The sequence below is a fragment of the Eutrema salsugineum genome, unplaced genomic scaffold (assembly GCF_000478725.1).
Source record: "Eutrema salsugineum unplaced genomic scaffold, Eutsalg1_0 scaffold_5, whole genome shotgun sequence".
NCBI classification, from domain to species: Eukaryota; Viridiplantae; Streptophyta; class Magnoliopsida; order Brassicales; family Brassicaceae; genus Eutrema; species Eutrema salsugineum.
This window is the reverse complement of record NW_006256612.1, coordinates 12129325-12145636: the sequence shown is the minus strand read 5'-3', so window position 1 is coordinate 12145636 and position 16312 is coordinate 12129325. Positions and strand designations below refer to the sequence as shown.

Below are 16312 nucleotides of genomic sequence, written 5' to 3'. Positions count from 1 at the left end.
TTCCCTTTTACGGTTTATATTTTTTTTTTCTTGCTTACTCTCTACACATCTACACATGCATGATGAATGATGCATCCTCTTCTTTATATCTTAATAGTTTGTTTTTGATCAGTTAAGTTATAGATTTCGAATTTCATTAGAATCGGCTTGTGTAATACGTGAGTTAGTAAATTAATACGTGACTATTATACGATTATTTAAGGGGAAAATTTGATAATTGATATATCAAGCTCTCAAGTCTCAACTGTATATTTATGTATCGGATTCAGATGTTATTAGTTGTTTTACTTTTGGAAGACAAACCATTAGCTCTTTGATTCTTGAATTTTTCGGCCTAGCTAAGTTTTTTATTTTTTTGACAACAGCTAAGTTATTAATAATAGAAATGGCATTTTACAGAACTTGAATAAATACGTGCCAAATATAACGTTTTCTTTAATCCACACAAAAAAATGCTATATAGCGTATTATTTGAATATAGTCTTATTAAGGCCGAAAAAATTTCTTCAATAGATGTATGCAAGTCTACAAATAAGGATCAATGACATAGTCTGCGTCCTCTTCTTTCACTAGTGGTTGGCTCTTAGAAGATGTGCTAGTAGGTTGTGCTATGTTTTTGATATGTTATCATCCATATTTATTCTGACTGATTAGTGCATATCGTTGATAAGAGATCTAAAATAAACAATAGTCATTTCTTCAAAACATAAAACTAAAGAAAACAAAAAATGAAAGAAAAAATCAGAAGATATATTCAAACTGTTTTTGGCAAGAATAATTTCGGTCTAAGAAGTTTGTCAATAAACTTGTACGTAAACTAAGCCCTTTAACAAAAAAAAAACTTGTACGTAAACTAATCAAAATTCCGCAATCTAACCATTAATGCTGAAACCATGAATTTATGATAACGAAATTCAAAACTTTGTCATTTTGAAACAGATGTCTACAACAAACATATTAGCATAGTTAAACGTTTTATTAAAGGTATTAGCACATTTACAAAACATTCATAATAAATAGTGAATATTAAAGGTTTTATTAACTGAATGGTTTCTTTTTTGTTACTAATAAACTGAAATTGTTCTTTTGTACAACTATAGGTAGTAGTAATAGTACGAAGGAGAACGATTATCCTTCCAATTTTTCCTTAATTAAAAACTTAAGAAGTCAAAACCATATAACTTTGCGCCATAATTAAAAGGAAATTCGAAAAGCTTTTGAGAAACAGAAAAATGCCCACGTGGAGCGAGATTAAAGGGCATCTATAAATTGACGGCGTCAAGTCAACGTGCAATTAAAAACACCGTCAAAGGTAAAAAAGTTAACGGAGATAGATATTACACGGATCCCAGAAAAGTAAACAAATTTCACTAATCTAATCCGGGACTCCTCATCTCCTGCCGTCGAATCGGCGATTCAGCCGGCGACGGCGAAGACTCCGGCGACGATGTCAACACATCGTCATCTTCATCGTCTATTGGTGATGAAAGTGGGGAGGAAAACATCTCCACCGGAGATAACGGCGGTGAAGAGTCAGACGAATCAGGCGAGAGAGTCAACGACGGCGGCGGAGGAGGAAGCGAAGCGTGGACGGAATCGGAATCTTCTGGAAGCTTCCGTTTGTTTCCGTTAGAAAGTTTAACGTCTTTGGTCAAGTAGTTTCTCAGGCGTTTCACGTCGGCGAGTTTCACCGGTTTCAGTAAAAAATCCTCCGCACCTTCCTCAAGGCACCTGCGAATCAGTTTCAATTTATCAAATCCAAATTTTTCTCAAAAAAAAAAAAAAACAAAATCTGCGAAAATCACCTGTCGATTCTGGTCAATACGTTCTCTGATGACATAATTACAACCGGAACTTCTCGGAAACTCGACGATTCCTGTTGTTTCAAATTTAACGAAAAATTCCACATTGTTCAGACAGAGCTGAAAAAACAGCAACACATCTGAAATGGCGGGAAAAGTTCAGACCTTGATCTTCTTGAGGAGTTCGTAACCGGTCATTCCAGGCATACAGTAATCGGTGATGATCAGATCAACTTTCAATCTCTGTGATTCGAGAAAAATAAATGCTAAAATCAAAGTCTGGATTTTTCACAGAAACAAATGATTGCAGAGTCATTCCATGACTTACATCAAATTCGGCAGAGGCTTTCTCGTTGTCTAGCCCTAGAAACTCCAGCGCACGCCATCCACTATCTACCGCCGTGACTGAAACAGAACCGCCGGAGATATATTTCTGTTTTAGGAACTTTCCGGCGAGAAAATTGTTTTAAAGAAAAAATTAAAAAAACGAACCTTTGCAGGAGGTAATACGAAGCAATCTCTCGATGACAATACGATCGACGAGGCTGTCATCGACGGCCAGGACATGAACTTCATCTAAATCCAACGGCGCGGATTCCATTCCGACTTTCATCATCTCCGACCTCCGTAGACAAGAAACGCCACCGTCTCTGGCCATGGACGAATTAGTAGTAACTGAGAGGGGAGGAAAGGTTTAAAATAGCACAAGAGAGAAGAAGGAAGAGCTCACACCTGTTTCTCTTCTCTTCTTCTTCTTTTCCTCCTTAAAGACGGTTTTTTATATTTCTGATTTTTTTTTTCCTTTCTCACTCTTCAAAATTAACATCACTGTCTTTTTTTAATTTATTTTTTTAATCCCCAGCGAGGAAAATCAAACAATATCTTTAGTTCATGTGAAACAAATACGACTATTTTATTTCTTTTATGCCGTGCTTTTAGGGTTGAAAAATTGAACTTTTTTATTGAAGAAAAAAAATAGTATTAATACATTGAGATTTCTGAAAATCCCGGTGGGGGGCCTATGCGAATATCATAGAGAAAAATATTCCTGAATCGAATAAATAATAAGTAGAGGAAAAATCCGTACAAAGGAATTGAAAAAAAAACTACCACATAGACAGACCGTGAGATATTGGTCAAAATCTCGTCGTGACTGTAAGTGAAAAAACTGAAATGGAATCACTGTTAAGAGACAAACATTGATTGAAGAAGAGAAGCTGGTTTGGTCACCATTACAGTTCACAGTAACGGTTAAAGTAAATCGGTGCGTGTAGTCCGGCTCGGTTAGGATTGGTTTTATATATATGTAGATTTTGTTGGTCAATATACATTAAGCATGCATGCTACTACCTAAGATTTAGTTTTTGTTCTCCATGTTTCAATGTACTGTAATCATTAGGTTACGGAATCTAAGATTACACCGAGATAATCTTTATTGCATGTAATATGTTCTGCTTACCAAATTTATGTTGTGGATTAGTGGATATATGTTTTTAAAAATGTAGATAAATAATGCAAAATATTACTGCATGTTCCATGTGAGTGGTTAGTTTCTACTTTTTTACTTTTTTTTTTTAAATAGTATGTTAAATTATTCAAAAAAGAAAACGTATGTGAATAAGCTATAAATACAAACTAAACCAGAAAACAAAATAAATGGTTATCGTGTTGAAAACCATATCACCATCCCTTCGTCGTAACGAGTATCTCCCATGGCTCTGATAGAAGATAATTTGTTTCTGATCTGCTTGTCGATGAATTGAGCCATTTGCCCCTCTGTTGTTGGCGGTTCACCATGCCTTCTGTTATTTCTCTCCCTCCATATCCAATACAGAGATGTCTGGAAGGTGTAACGAAATAACCATTGCCGAGTTTTCTCCCGCAGGTGCTCCTGCAGCTGGTTTAGAATCTCGTTCCAGCTGTTGGTGTAATCAGGTGCAAGAAGCTTCCTTACTAGGTTACTCCACACCCTCTCGGTAAAACTGCATTCGAAGAAGAGATGATTGCGGGTTTCTAGTGATGCTCTGCAGAAGACACAGGATGTATCGGCTCCAGTGTTCCATTGAGCGATCCGATCCCCTGTTGTAAGGCGGTTATGCATCGCTAACCAAGCTATGAATGTGAACTTTGGTGTTGCGCGGGAGAACCAGATCCCCTTTGCCCACTCACATATTGGCTATGTTGTTCTGATTAAGCTCAATGTGTCCTTAGAGCTGAACTTTGGTGTGAATTTGTCATTTCGACGCTTCCACAAGACCACGTCAGTTTCAGCGATTCTCACTTTCTGCTTTGTCGAGTAGATTATCTCTTCTATGTCATTAAGAATATCCACGCGGTGTCGACGGCGACGGTGAGTATTCAAAACCACAGCAACAGTGTAGTGATTTGGGATCCCTAAATCGATGCATCCCCTCTGACCTGTGAGATCAATCAGTCTGCCTAATGGGCACCAAACATCGTACCAGAACGACGTGTGTTCTCCATTGCGAATGTCAATACGAACAAAATCTCGAGCTATTTCCCAGAATTTAAGGAGTTTCTTCCACATCCAAGAACCCAGAGAGGTGGATTCCTTGACATTCCAAAACGAGCCTTTTCGGATAAGGTGTCGTCTTACCCAATCAACCCAGAGCGATGACTGCGAAGCAAATAGACGCCAAATTAGTTTAAGACAGCACACTTTGTTTGCCTCCGTGACTGATCTTAGACCTAAACCACCTTCATTATGAGGCTTGCAGACATCTTTCCAAGCAAGCTTAGCCTTCTTGGGGTTCAAATCGGGACTCGACAAGAGGAAGGCAGAGCACATCTTGTCAATCTCCGAGATACAGCTTTTGGAAGTCGATATGCAGATATCCAGAAGTTTGTTAGGCTATGTATAACCGAAACCAATAAGCTGAAGGCGACCTGCAAAGGTCAAATACCGAGCTGTCCAAGTGCTGATTCGGTGGCGGATTTTCTCCAACAAAGGGCTATAATCGTGAGCTTTCATCTGCTTGGTGAGGAGAGGAAGACCCAAGTACCTCACTGGTAAGGAACCGGATTCAAAAGGGAACTGATCCAGAATAGAGTCCAGCATTGACCCTGATACTCCTGCTACATACAAAGTGGATTTCTCCAGGCTTATGTTTAGACCCGAGAGGGAGGCAAAATCCTGAAAAACGCCTAAAACACCTTCAATAGAACTCTTTTTCCCATCAGAGAACACTAACATATCATCAGCAAAACACAAATGCGTGAGCTTAAGGTTTTGGCACGACGGGTGGTATCCTAATTTTCTATCTGCAGCCGCCTTGTCCAAAAGCTTGTAACACATTCATACAGATCAGAAAGAGGTAAGGTGAGAGGGAGCAACCTTGACGAAGACCCCTCTTGCTCTGGAAATAACCTGAGAGCTCGCCGTTTACTTGAACAGAGAAAGAAGCAGATGTAACACACAGAGTAATCCAATGGATGAAAACCTGTGGGAAGTTCAGAGCCTTGAGTGTAGCAAGCAGGAAAGGCCAATGTACTGTATCAAAAGCCTTGGAGATATCAATTTTGACTGAACAACGGGCTGATATTGTTTCCTTATGGTAGTTTTTAACCAGCTCAGAAGCTAAAAGAACATTTTCCATGAGCAAACGACCTTTGACAAACGCCGATTGGTTTTTTGTAATGAATAGAGGAAGAACTTTCTTGAGTCTGTTTGCAAGGATCTTTGAAACCACCTTATAAAGAACATTACAGCATGAGATCGGTCTGTAATCTTTCATCACCTTTGCCTCTTTCTTTTTAGGGATTAGTGCTAAAATAGTGGAGTTGACACCTTTTGGCAAGAATCCTTTATCGAAGAAGGACTGAACTGCAATGACAAAATCTGATCCAATAATCGGCCAAGCTTCCCTGAAGAATTCACTAGTGTATCCGTCAGGACCTGGAAATTTATTTCCTGGCATCCCAAATAGAACCAATCTGATTTCTTCTTCTGTTACACGTCTGCTTAGTATCTCCACCTCCGTCTTGTTGCATTGAAAACCAAGCAGGTCACGTAACTCGGCTTCCGGCATTGCAGTACTGTTAGGCGTTTCCGATGATAAAAAGGTGCTGAAAAATTCCTCTGCTTCCACCTTTATTTCGTTTTGAGTCACAGCCAGGGTTCCATCACTTCTTTGAATCTCCCTGATAGAGTTTCGGACCTCTCTATTCCTTGCAGCTTGATGAAAAAATCTGTTGTTTCCATCTCCAACCTTTAACCAATGGATTTTTGACTTCTGTCGAAGGAATTTCTCCTCCAGCTCCGATAGCCTCTGCCACTTTTCAAATGCTTTGGATTCTTCTTCCATCGCTACTGATGTATGGTGCTGCAGAGTTCGTGTTTGGGCTTCACAGAGCTTGTCAAACGCGCTTTTTGTTCGCTGGGAAAGATCACTTAGTTGATTCTTACTGAATTCTCTGAGCTTTGGCTTTAGAAATTTCAGTTTTTTGGAGAATCAATACATGGCAGACGTCGAATTGAAAATAACCTCTGTTTCCTCCCAGTAAGTCTTTATCAGCGGTAAAAACTCCGGATGACTAGTGACAGCATTTGTAAATTTAAACGGACGCCTGATTCTCTGCTTTTCCACTTCGATTTGAATGCGACACCTAAGGTGATCCGAGCATCCTACAGATTCGAAATTGCAGTAAGATCGAGGATAAGAGGTGTACCATGAGTCACTCATGAGAACCCGATCAAGCTTTTTGCAGATGAGCCCCTATTCACGCTTGTTACACCAGGTGAAACTCGGGCCATGAGTAGTTATGTCAACTAAAGAGCCATAACGAACCGTGTCTTGAAAATCACGCATTCTTTGCGAAGTAGATGGAGAGTTTTGAAATTCTGAGTGCTCCTCCTCCTCTAGAATCTCATTGAAATCACCGAAAATGAGCCACGGTTTATTACGAAAAAGCGGAGAGTCTTGATGGTTCTTTATATCAGTCCAGAGCTCCTTCCTCTCCTCTGCTGTGTTAAGGGCATAAACGAATGAACAAAAGAATTCCTCCGTCGCACCCTCAAGTAAGATAGAACACGTGATCATCTGACTGTTTTTAAAACAGGGAGTAACACGAACATGTGGACTCCAAATAACCCAAATTATGCCGAGTCTATTGAACTCGTAATTAGATAGAAACGACCAATCCTTGAAAACTGAAGAAACAATCCTCATCGCTTTATTTTCCTTCACCCTTGTTTCCAATAAACAACCAAACTTAAACATTCCCTTTCTCAACCAGTTTTTCATAATAGTATGTTTAGTAGTTTTGTTAAAACTACGCACATTTCCATGAAAAACTCGACATTAATTAGCTTTTCTACTTTACTATATAGACAATTAGAATGATCGAGTTGACCAAAAAATAATTAGAGTGATCGTTATTACTTTTTTATGTTGTACTCTCCATATATATAAAGAAATAACTTATATTATTTTTGGTTGCCGATTACTGATGCATTAATTTTAGAAAGAGCAGATCGCTATGATGTTTTTTTTCAAACCGATGGATGCATAAATCATAATAGCCACGATACAAACATTATACTATTGCTACATATTGTTAATTAGGCCGAATCGAAATCCGAAATTTCCACACAAAAAATTAAAATTTTCAAAAGAAATAGTGTCTGTAAGTTTTTTTTGTTGTCCGAATAGGGTTTGACGATAAAATTAATAGACGCGGATTACTAGTATATGTATATATATCCATACGACTCTAGAAATTTATGTTATCCAAACGTTTACTTCCACTACAATAATAAAACTAATACAAAAGCCAACCAAGAACTAAAAGTGATTTATTTATGAAAAATATCATTTTTCAATTAAAAAAAAAGGGAGAGAAACAAGAGGAAGGTGGACAAATAATAATGCATTGACGTCCACATTAAAAATAGGATACGCGGGACCCACGGAAATCTAAAGGGGGGACCCATTAATATTTGTTCGAACATTTCTTTTTTAAGGCATTGGACTTTTCCCTTTTTTTTCCAAACATAATTTGCTGTTTCACTCTTTAGACACCACAGCGTATCAAATCTTGGAGATTGCTTTTGCTTTGTCTTTCCCACCCAAATTAAACAAAATATTTGTAAATGTATTTTTTTTCTTTCTCACAATAATATATAGAATATCTAATTTTTTTAATCAAACCTGTTTTTCATAAGATACGACTACGAGTCTAAAATGTTTTGGAACCTAAAAACCTTTATCCATTACAAAAATAGGTAACTACGTTAGTTTTGGACAAATGAGAACAAAAAATATAAACACATTTTCATTCTTTTGCTCGTAAACATTTCTATTCAAAACAAAAAAAAACTTTTAAATTTCAATTTTTTGTCATTTGGAGTTGTATTATTGAAATTATCAACAATATACTCACTTGCTAAAACATGAAGAACAAAAATTATTGTTAAGAGAATGTAAAAACAAAAATCATCAATATTAAAAAGGAAAACAAATTTCAATATAATGACCTTTTTTATAAATCCAGTATAATGACATTCTTCTAATTATAGTTACAGCACAAAAGATCAGGTTTCGGTTGCTTAGAAGTTAACCGATCATAGTGGGATGATCGGGGTTTTACCATATTGGCAAAAAAAAAAGTTTAGTTAATTGGAATTGATCGTCTTTGCCTAATTATATTATGTATATTATTATTAACCCTAATGTTCACAGAAACATCTAACAAATTAAAAATAAAAATACCCAGTGACGCGTGAAATAATATTTTCCAATGGATTTTTGAAAACAGTTACGCGAAATTTAGGATTGATTTGTGAATTGATTTTTCAAACGATATGGGCCAGCGAATGATGGATCAAATCTTCATGATGTCAACAAGAAATCGAGGATTGAACAAAAAAATCTATAATAGTAGTGAACGACGTGTCGCACATAAAATCAAATTTTATCTTTTTCTAGGAACACTGAACATCACAATTTTAAAAATAAAGACATTGACATTATAAACTTTATTTTGGTACTTGATTGAGGTCTGGAGCATCTTTTTAATATGATTGTTAGCGTAAGTATTTTCTCGGTTTTTTTAAACCCTCCTATACTAAAAACAGAAGCATGCGAAAATATAATTCTAGCAATAAAACTAACTAATTAGTTGACCTAACTAAACAATATACAAAGTATTATTTAAATTCCAAAATAATGTAAGATTAAATATTTTTGTTTTGATATTTCTTCTCCGGATGGATGGATTGATTTTAGTTTAGGTTGGGTCGGCATATATTCAAATTATGATATTATGTTGACTTTAATGAACTTCTAGTTTAAATTAACAAATAGTAGTCTAGTAGATTGACCAAAGACTCCTGTATATAAGTGTACATCTCCTACTATTATATATTCTCTCCGTTTTACTATCATCATCCTATTTGGGATAATAGTTGGGACTCTAAATTAATGTTTTTACTTGGATCATTAACCAGATAACTATAAATACAGTGGTTTATATCTTTTATCTTACCTCATCCCTTATATTTACATGTGAGCTTTCTAATACATGAGGTAGAGTCATCAGTAGACTAGTGAGTAGTGGCATTCGGTAAAGAAAACGGTTGGACATTATTATTATTTTTGGCCTTCTAATTGTATTAGAATACTGAGAGCAGAAGACAAAGAGATCAAAACACCATCATAACTAAATTTACGTGAAGTTCATGGGCCTTAAACTATTTTGGCTTTTTCTGCTTTTTTTTCCCTCCCCAATTGATGTATTTTAATATTGAATGAAATAAAGAAATTCAAATAATTTAAAAAGGTTGGCAGATCGGAGTAGTAACAAAACTTTTATTTGTGCCCGAAACTGAAGTAAAGGCCCAATAGTGTCTGTATCCGATCCATATCTGTATTCACTTAAGGTCGGACAAATAGTCCAAACCAAAGCCTGCCTACTAAATTTCATTCGAAGTCAAACCGGGTTCAAACCTTAGTCATTTCAGTTTAACTTTACCAATTTTGTTGTTATATTAAACCAGACCAAATTAAAGACCGAAATCAAAATGTCCACCATTAATACGAATATGTCTATATCTTTAACTAAAATTTGAAGACATAAAGAAATTAAAAGTTGTCATAAATCGTTTTGTATATATCTGCCTAGATCACAGACCAAAAATCTAATACACTGTTACTGGGTAATCAATCAAACGAATTTGTCACCGAACTCCCCAAGACCGCATGATGCTAATGAATTTATCCAACCATTAAATCACAACCCAAATCTAGCTTTTTTATGGGACCAACTTGGATGGGGATCGAGTTCAAAACCTTCCGCCTTATTTTATATCTTTTTTTGGCTACATGTTTTGCCCTGTCTATAGGAAACTATATTGCTTATACCAAAGAAACCAGGCTTTAGTAGTTAAACCACTATCCCACGGCGATGTATCTATATATAAAAAACTACAGAAAGTGTCTCTATGTGTATCACATTCACACGGCTGGCTTGGAGATCTGCATCGTTCAATAATAATTATTTACATGCATGATCTAGGAATTTCCAATAATGCTATCTTCTCACACTTAGCACTCTAAACCTGTAAGCTTTTAAAAAGTTTTTTTCTCCTATAGTTGCTAACTGTTATGCTTGCAACTTGCAAGTAACAACGCTGTCAACAAAAAAAAAGAGTCATACGTAGCAGCATTTCCATTGGAATAGTGGTTATAAGTAACAAAACGTAACCATGTCTTTAAATTTCGTCAAATTAAATAAACCAAAAAAACAAAATAGTCAAATTGATACCTTGGTCATTTAGATCGATAATCATTGTTTTTTCTCATTTATTGTTCCATTAGCTATATAGAATAGTTTAGAACTTTGCTCTTGGCATTCTTGGTGGTATTTCTTTTTCCATAGATACTGAATAAAGATATATAATTAAAAAGGGGTTCAAGTGCTCGTGGAGTCGTCTAGAAGAGAAGCAAGGATTTTATTAATCAGATTGGCAAACTGCGGGGACCACCTTAGGGTACTCTAATTATTTTTCTTCCGACCTATACTTGGAAAATGTTTACTAATTCAACTTAAATCTATCAATTTTTTTTCTCTTGTATACGTGCATGTGCTACAATGGTAATGTTCGTTTATTTTTATTTAATTTTGATTCAGGCCTAATTAGGTAGAGTGAAAAATTCATAGATGATAATTTGATTCATTATACCTGGATTTTGATCTTAAGACTCTAGCTAGTATATCTTATATGTAGAATCTTTCGCCAGTAAGTTTTATATAGTTTAGTATTTGATAGAAACAAATGGAGTTATTTATATTGTTTTTTTCTTACAGAAGTTATGTCTTTCATTTTTTATTCTTTTTAAAAAAAAAAATTCTTATGTCGTTGTTCTTAAATTCAAATACATGCTAATTAAGCAATATGTATACATATATATATATATATGTTTCATTGTTCACATTGTCAGCAAGTACTTTATTATCGAAATGAATGGGGGATGTCTAAACAATTTCGGTTATATAGAATTAGTTAGTATTCTTTAAATGTTTGGACGCAAATTTTGTGATTTTGTGATACTTGATTATAACTTTTCTTATAAAGAAACAAATACTACAGTTAGCCTTTTCCTAGTCAACAAACGCTAATACTAGAGTTTTTTGTTTGTTGAACTAACTAATACTAGATTTAAATTAACCTTAGTTTTTTTTCCTAGTCAATAATAGTAGAATAGAAATTTGATTATATCTTTACTGGCTAAATCTGATTTAAATATATGAATCGTTGAGATAAAGCAAAAATAGAAGTTTTACGGACATTATAGGCTAACTATAACTTTTTCAGTAGTTTTTGCATTGACGTTAAGTTGTTCAATGGCAATCCAAATAAACGAAACCATTAGGAAAGCGAGGGAGAAATAGTTTATATATAAACTATTTTGTTTAGGGGGGGGGGGGGGTGGGGGTGTCAAATTATATACCATAATATATAAGTTTATTACATCAAATAATATAGAAACCAACCCACCCACCTAGTAGCCACCACAAAGGAACCTTTCGAACAAAAAAACTATAATTGGCTAATATTATTCCACCTTCTATTGGATAAATATAAGATGATTGTTGACAGCATACTTATTTGGAATTCTTCTTTCACTCAGTTAATAGTATTCCAATTTCTTAATAAAAAATTAAAATAAAATAAAGGACCTTGTGAGAGAGAGGAAAGAGCTTTTGATTGCATGCGACACCATGGCGAGAAAGTCCACCAATCGGAGATCTTAGGTTGTATGAATGAACATTATTATAACACCTAATAAAGATTATTTTTTATTTTTTCAATTAATTGTCTTGATCTATCTTTTAAGTTAAAGAGCAGTGGGGTCTTAATGGGAACAACTGTCCAAACCAAATGCCATTTATTTATAATTATTTTAATTAAAATAAGATTATCTCATGACTTGATTCACCTGAAAATAGAATAGTCTATGCCTTTTTTTAATGCCAGTTTTCTCTGTATAAAATAATGTATTCTCATGCTTTATGAAGATTTGCCCAAGATTTTGTTTTGAAGATTAGACTTATGAATAGATTTTTTATCTTTGTATAGTATAGATGCTTGCATCATTGCCCACTTCTTGTATTCCTTCATATAGCAACTAACTATTCCCCGTAATAATTAATTAGCATTCATTAAACATGGTCAAGATAGGCTTTTTCTTTCTTTTCTCACGGTAATTAGACAAATAATATTTGGTTTAGGTGGAAGACATGGTGATAAATTGCAAATAAACTTCAATCCATATCCGTGATCAGATCTCTATACGAGCAACTTTAGTTGATGGGAAATTTCTAAAATCTATAAAAAATATCAAATAAATATAGTTAATTCTAATCTAATAAATTTATGGACTAATTATTTTTTGTAGTAGAGAACACAGGACGACGATCAGTTTGTGTTTGTTCTTGAGTGAACATTTACTCGCTTAAAAATTATGATGGATATCGTAGGCATGTCATTTTAAAAAAAAAAAAAATATTCATATCAATTAAAGTGTAATATTATATTAGGGATCAGAGTATTATCCTGCACCTTGCAGGTTGATGATATATATTTTTGGGTTAAACTGATTAGCTTTATTTCTTCCTATCTTTCTTTGACTTTTGGTTTTATTTCTAATATGATATTAACTTCTTAATCTTCCCTTTCAGCTTAGAATATAACTTTTGTATTAATTGTCACAAGTGGTGTGATCGCTGCATGCCTTTTCATATGCATTTAAAAATTCATCAAATCTCAACTTAATCTAACTATTTTATTCACGCACTAAACAGAAATTATGTATTTTTCCGCAAGATTTAAAGTAAATCTTATAAATTTTAAGCGATTGTGCATAATTTATTGTGCATTATGCTTAAGACAAAAGATAAAATAAGTTGACAAGTTAAGTCTTAATATAGTATAACTATTTTTGTATCCCATTTTTTTGTTTATCGTTCCTATATATATATATGTATATATACACATATATATATATATATATATGCGCGTGGTATCCAAATATTTGTATAAAACTATTCCGTGTTAGCACAGCAAATATGAAATATATTTAGGCGTGGTTAGTGTAAGATTTATATAGTATATATAATAGAAGCTTTCAAGGATTATTTTCCAAGATCAATTCTCGTCACACCTTAGATTCAAACAACTAATTATATTATAAACCCTAAAAAATTAAGTCGATCCTATTGATCATGACTAATATTAAAACCCTTCCAACAATATAAAACTCCTCAAAACACATATACATTATAGTACAGATGCAACGCATCATTAATTACAAATTATTAAACTAAACATCCTCCTTCTACAACCTTTGCTATATAAAGAAGATCATTTACACATCTCCTAAGCTAACTAAACCCACCAAAAAACACATACATACACAAATATATATGTCTATATTTCCGACAATGTCTCGTACAGGCGAAAGCTCCTCAGACTCGTCCTCCGAAAAGACCATAAAACTGTTCGGATTCGATCTCATCAGCGGTAATCGTTCGCCGGAAGTCACGACGGCGGATAGCGTGAGCTCTTCAACGAACAAGACGGCATCGTTTACAGCGAAAAGACTCGAGTGCCAATATTGTGGCAAAGAGTTTGCAAATTCTCAAGCCTTGGGAGGTCACCAAAACGCTCACAAGAAGGAGAGGTTGAAGAAGAAGAGGCTTCAGCTTCAAGCTCGACGAGCTAGCATCGGCTATTATCTCACCAGCCACCAACAACCCATCACGACGTCGTTTCAAAGGCAATATAAAACGCCGTCGTACTGCGCGTTCTCTTCCATGCATGTGAATAATAATCTGATGGGTGTGTTCAACGAGGAGTGGTCGCCAATGTCGTCGCAGATTAGCTTCGGTAATAAGGAGACGTGTCAAGATCTTAATGAACAGAGTGAGAAGGGTAAGCTGTTCGGTGTACGACAAAACATGATTCAGTTCCAAAGAGATTTGACTTCTCATTCTGGTTCGAAGAGAAACATTAAGTCGCTGGATCTTCATCTAGGTTTTCCCGAAGATACGGTGTGACAAAGAAAGATAAGAATATGTACTAGTGCTGATATTTTATTGGAAAAAAGAGAAGAAACAAACGAGACACATTACTGATCTTGATGGAATTTGAATTTTATTTATTTAGGTTTGTGTATGTTTTTAAAAAATATTAATTTCAGCAAGTGATGTTGTAGAGTTATTCGAAAACAAAGAAAAAGATCTCAAAATAGATTACTTATATAGAAAATTTTTAATCGTCGTCAACCAATTAAAAAAAAAAGGAGATTGGATCAAGACTTCATCACAATATCATTTCCTTATTGCTTAGTTTGTTAACCGAATACCAATTGACAAGTTTCTATAATATTTTATCATTAAAGTTATTGTGTGCTGTGTTATAAATGGTGCATTGCTGAATTGGTGGAGAAAACAAGTTGAAACATTCACTTTCTTGTTGATTAATATAATTCGTCTATTTATATGGTCATATGTACGTATATTGTTTTGTTTGGAACCTTACGTACTTCTTCTTCTTCTTCTTCTTTTTTTTTAACCCCATATACGTACGTACTTTAAAAAAATTCTATATACGTACGTACTTCTTATATGTTTATTGGTACATTTATATATTACAATGAGTTTACATACTTCCAGACCGTACACACACACACACCTAATGAATTTATATACTTAGAAGTTAGAAATCTGTGAATTGTTGGAGAGAGCTGCAGAGAGAAATCTGTGAATTGTTGTAAAAATACTCCTACCAAGAACCGAATAAGTGAATTTTAGTGGTGACATTTCTTGACTTAGATTTTATTCTTTCAAATAGATTTGGTTTAAGATTGATTCGAAATTTCCCATTAAGTCTCTAAATAAATATGTTTATTAATTAATAATTGAAATATGTCTATCACTTTGAAATGCGTATAATATATATTAAATGGAGTCGGCAGGTTATATATTTAATCAATTGCGTGATTTGAATGATAAGCTTATATATCCAACATCCAATGTTGGAGGCCCCTTTAATTGTGTAACACATGTCACTTCCGACACCAGCGGAACTCCAATACTCCATATTAATGCTTAAATGTGTATATTTAGATGCTTATCCCATTTCATTAACACTTTTATCTTTTATTTCTTTTAAACAAAAATTCCTTTATTGTCCATTTCGTATGTTTCCTAATTTTGGTAATATGTACATGTTTTTGTTAACGTTGGTCTTCGGGATTATCGCTACTTGTATATGAGCAAACTATACATTTTTTGTTCAAGTTGGGATTCACCTAAAAACAATTGTAAATTACATAATATTATGATTTTTTAATTTAATTTCAATTTAGATATTGTTTTTTTAATTGTATTTTGTTACTAAATACTTGGAATTTGTAACTTAAGATTCCCAGATTGAATCCTACACTATACTAGTCATCAATACTGTACATATAAAGATGCTAAATGTAATTGCTATTTAAAACATCGACAGACCAATAATTAATCATGATAAACTAAACCGCGAAGAACAAAAAAATCTAAACCCTAGCTAGCATAACTCATGTAGAAAAATCTTCAACAGTTAAACCACCATGCGAGTGTGGTTATCAATCTTGTTTGTCTCAACAATGTTTTTACTGTTTTAACTATTTCTACCGACATCAGTGGAAATATATTTCATTAATTAATCTATTGAAAATCATCTACAGTAGAAGATTATGGTCTGCATAATTTGAACAATTGAATTACTATAGTATCAGAATGCGTAGTTTATAGAGATATTGGTAAACGATGATATACGCAGATGCAAATTAATTTAAAGATTTATATCCAGAGGACATATTTTCGAGCTGCCCTTGAAGGTTCCTTTGAAACTCAAAGTGGCCGCCTAATAAGTTTTTTTTGTTGTATGTGTTTATGATCATAATAACATGCAACATGTTATCATGGCATATGAAATGTAATCA

The 16312-nt window shown here is 34.2% G+C and overlaps 3 protein-coding genes across 3 annotated transcripts; 1 reads left to right on the top strand and 2 right to left on the bottom strand.

Annotated features, from left to right (window-relative positions):
• Positions 1–1167: 1167 nt before the first annotated feature.
• Positions 1168–2635, bottom strand: LOC18993832 (two-component response regulator ARR4). Its single transcript, XM_006417400.2, has 5 exons — positions 2295–2635; positions 2131–2207; positions 1968–2045; positions 1806–1876; positions 1168–1731 (listed from the first exon to the last, which is right to left on the bottom strand). Exons 1-5 carry the CDS (start codon positions 2458–2460, stop codon positions 1371–1373), a joined length of 753 nt encoding a protein of 250 aa, XP_006417463.1. The 5' UTR covers positions 2461–2635; the 3' UTR covers positions 1168–1370.
• An 827-nt stretch (positions 2636–3462) lies between these two features.
• Positions 3463–3903, bottom strand: LOC112084042. Its single transcript, XM_024152318.1, has one exon. It carries the CDS (start codon positions 3901–3903, stop codon positions 3463–3465), a length of 441 nt encoding a protein of 146 aa, XP_024008086.1.
• Positions 3904–13709: 9806 nt separating this feature from the next.
• LOC18993831 (zinc finger protein 5) lies at positions 13710–14491 on the top strand. The gene has a single exon (XM_006417399.2). It carries the CDS (start codon positions 13749–13751, stop codon positions 14379–14381), a length of 633 nt encoding a protein of 210 aa, XP_006417462.1. The 5' UTR covers positions 13710–13748; the 3' UTR covers positions 14382–14491.
• The last annotated feature ends 1821 nt before the right edge of the window (positions 14492–16312 follow it).

What these genes read in the sequence shown, in the direction of transcription:
- LOC18993831 (XM_006417399.2), top strand. Translation starts at nt 13,749, where the DNA reads ATGTCTATATTTCCGACAATGTCTCGTACAGGCGAAAGCTCCTCAGAC.
- LOC18993832 (XM_006417400.2), bottom strand. Translation starts at nt 2,460, where the DNA reads ATGGCCAGAGACGGTGGCGTTTCTTGTCTACGGAGGTCGGAGATGATG. An exon ending in TCGTATTACCTCCTGCAAAG is followed by an intron (nt 2,208 to 2,294) that starts GTTCGTTTTTTT and finishes GTTCTGTTTCAG; the next exon opens with TCACGGCGGTAGATAGTGGA. An exon ending in AACTCCTCAAGAAGATCAAG is followed by an intron (nt 1,877 to 1,967) that starts GTCTGAACTTTT and finishes TTGAAACAACAG; the next exon opens with GAATCGTCGAGTTTCCGAGA.
- LOC112084042 (XM_024152318.1), bottom strand. Translation starts at nt 3,903, where the DNA reads ATGCATAACCGCCTTACAACAGGGGATCGGATCGCTCAATGGAACACT.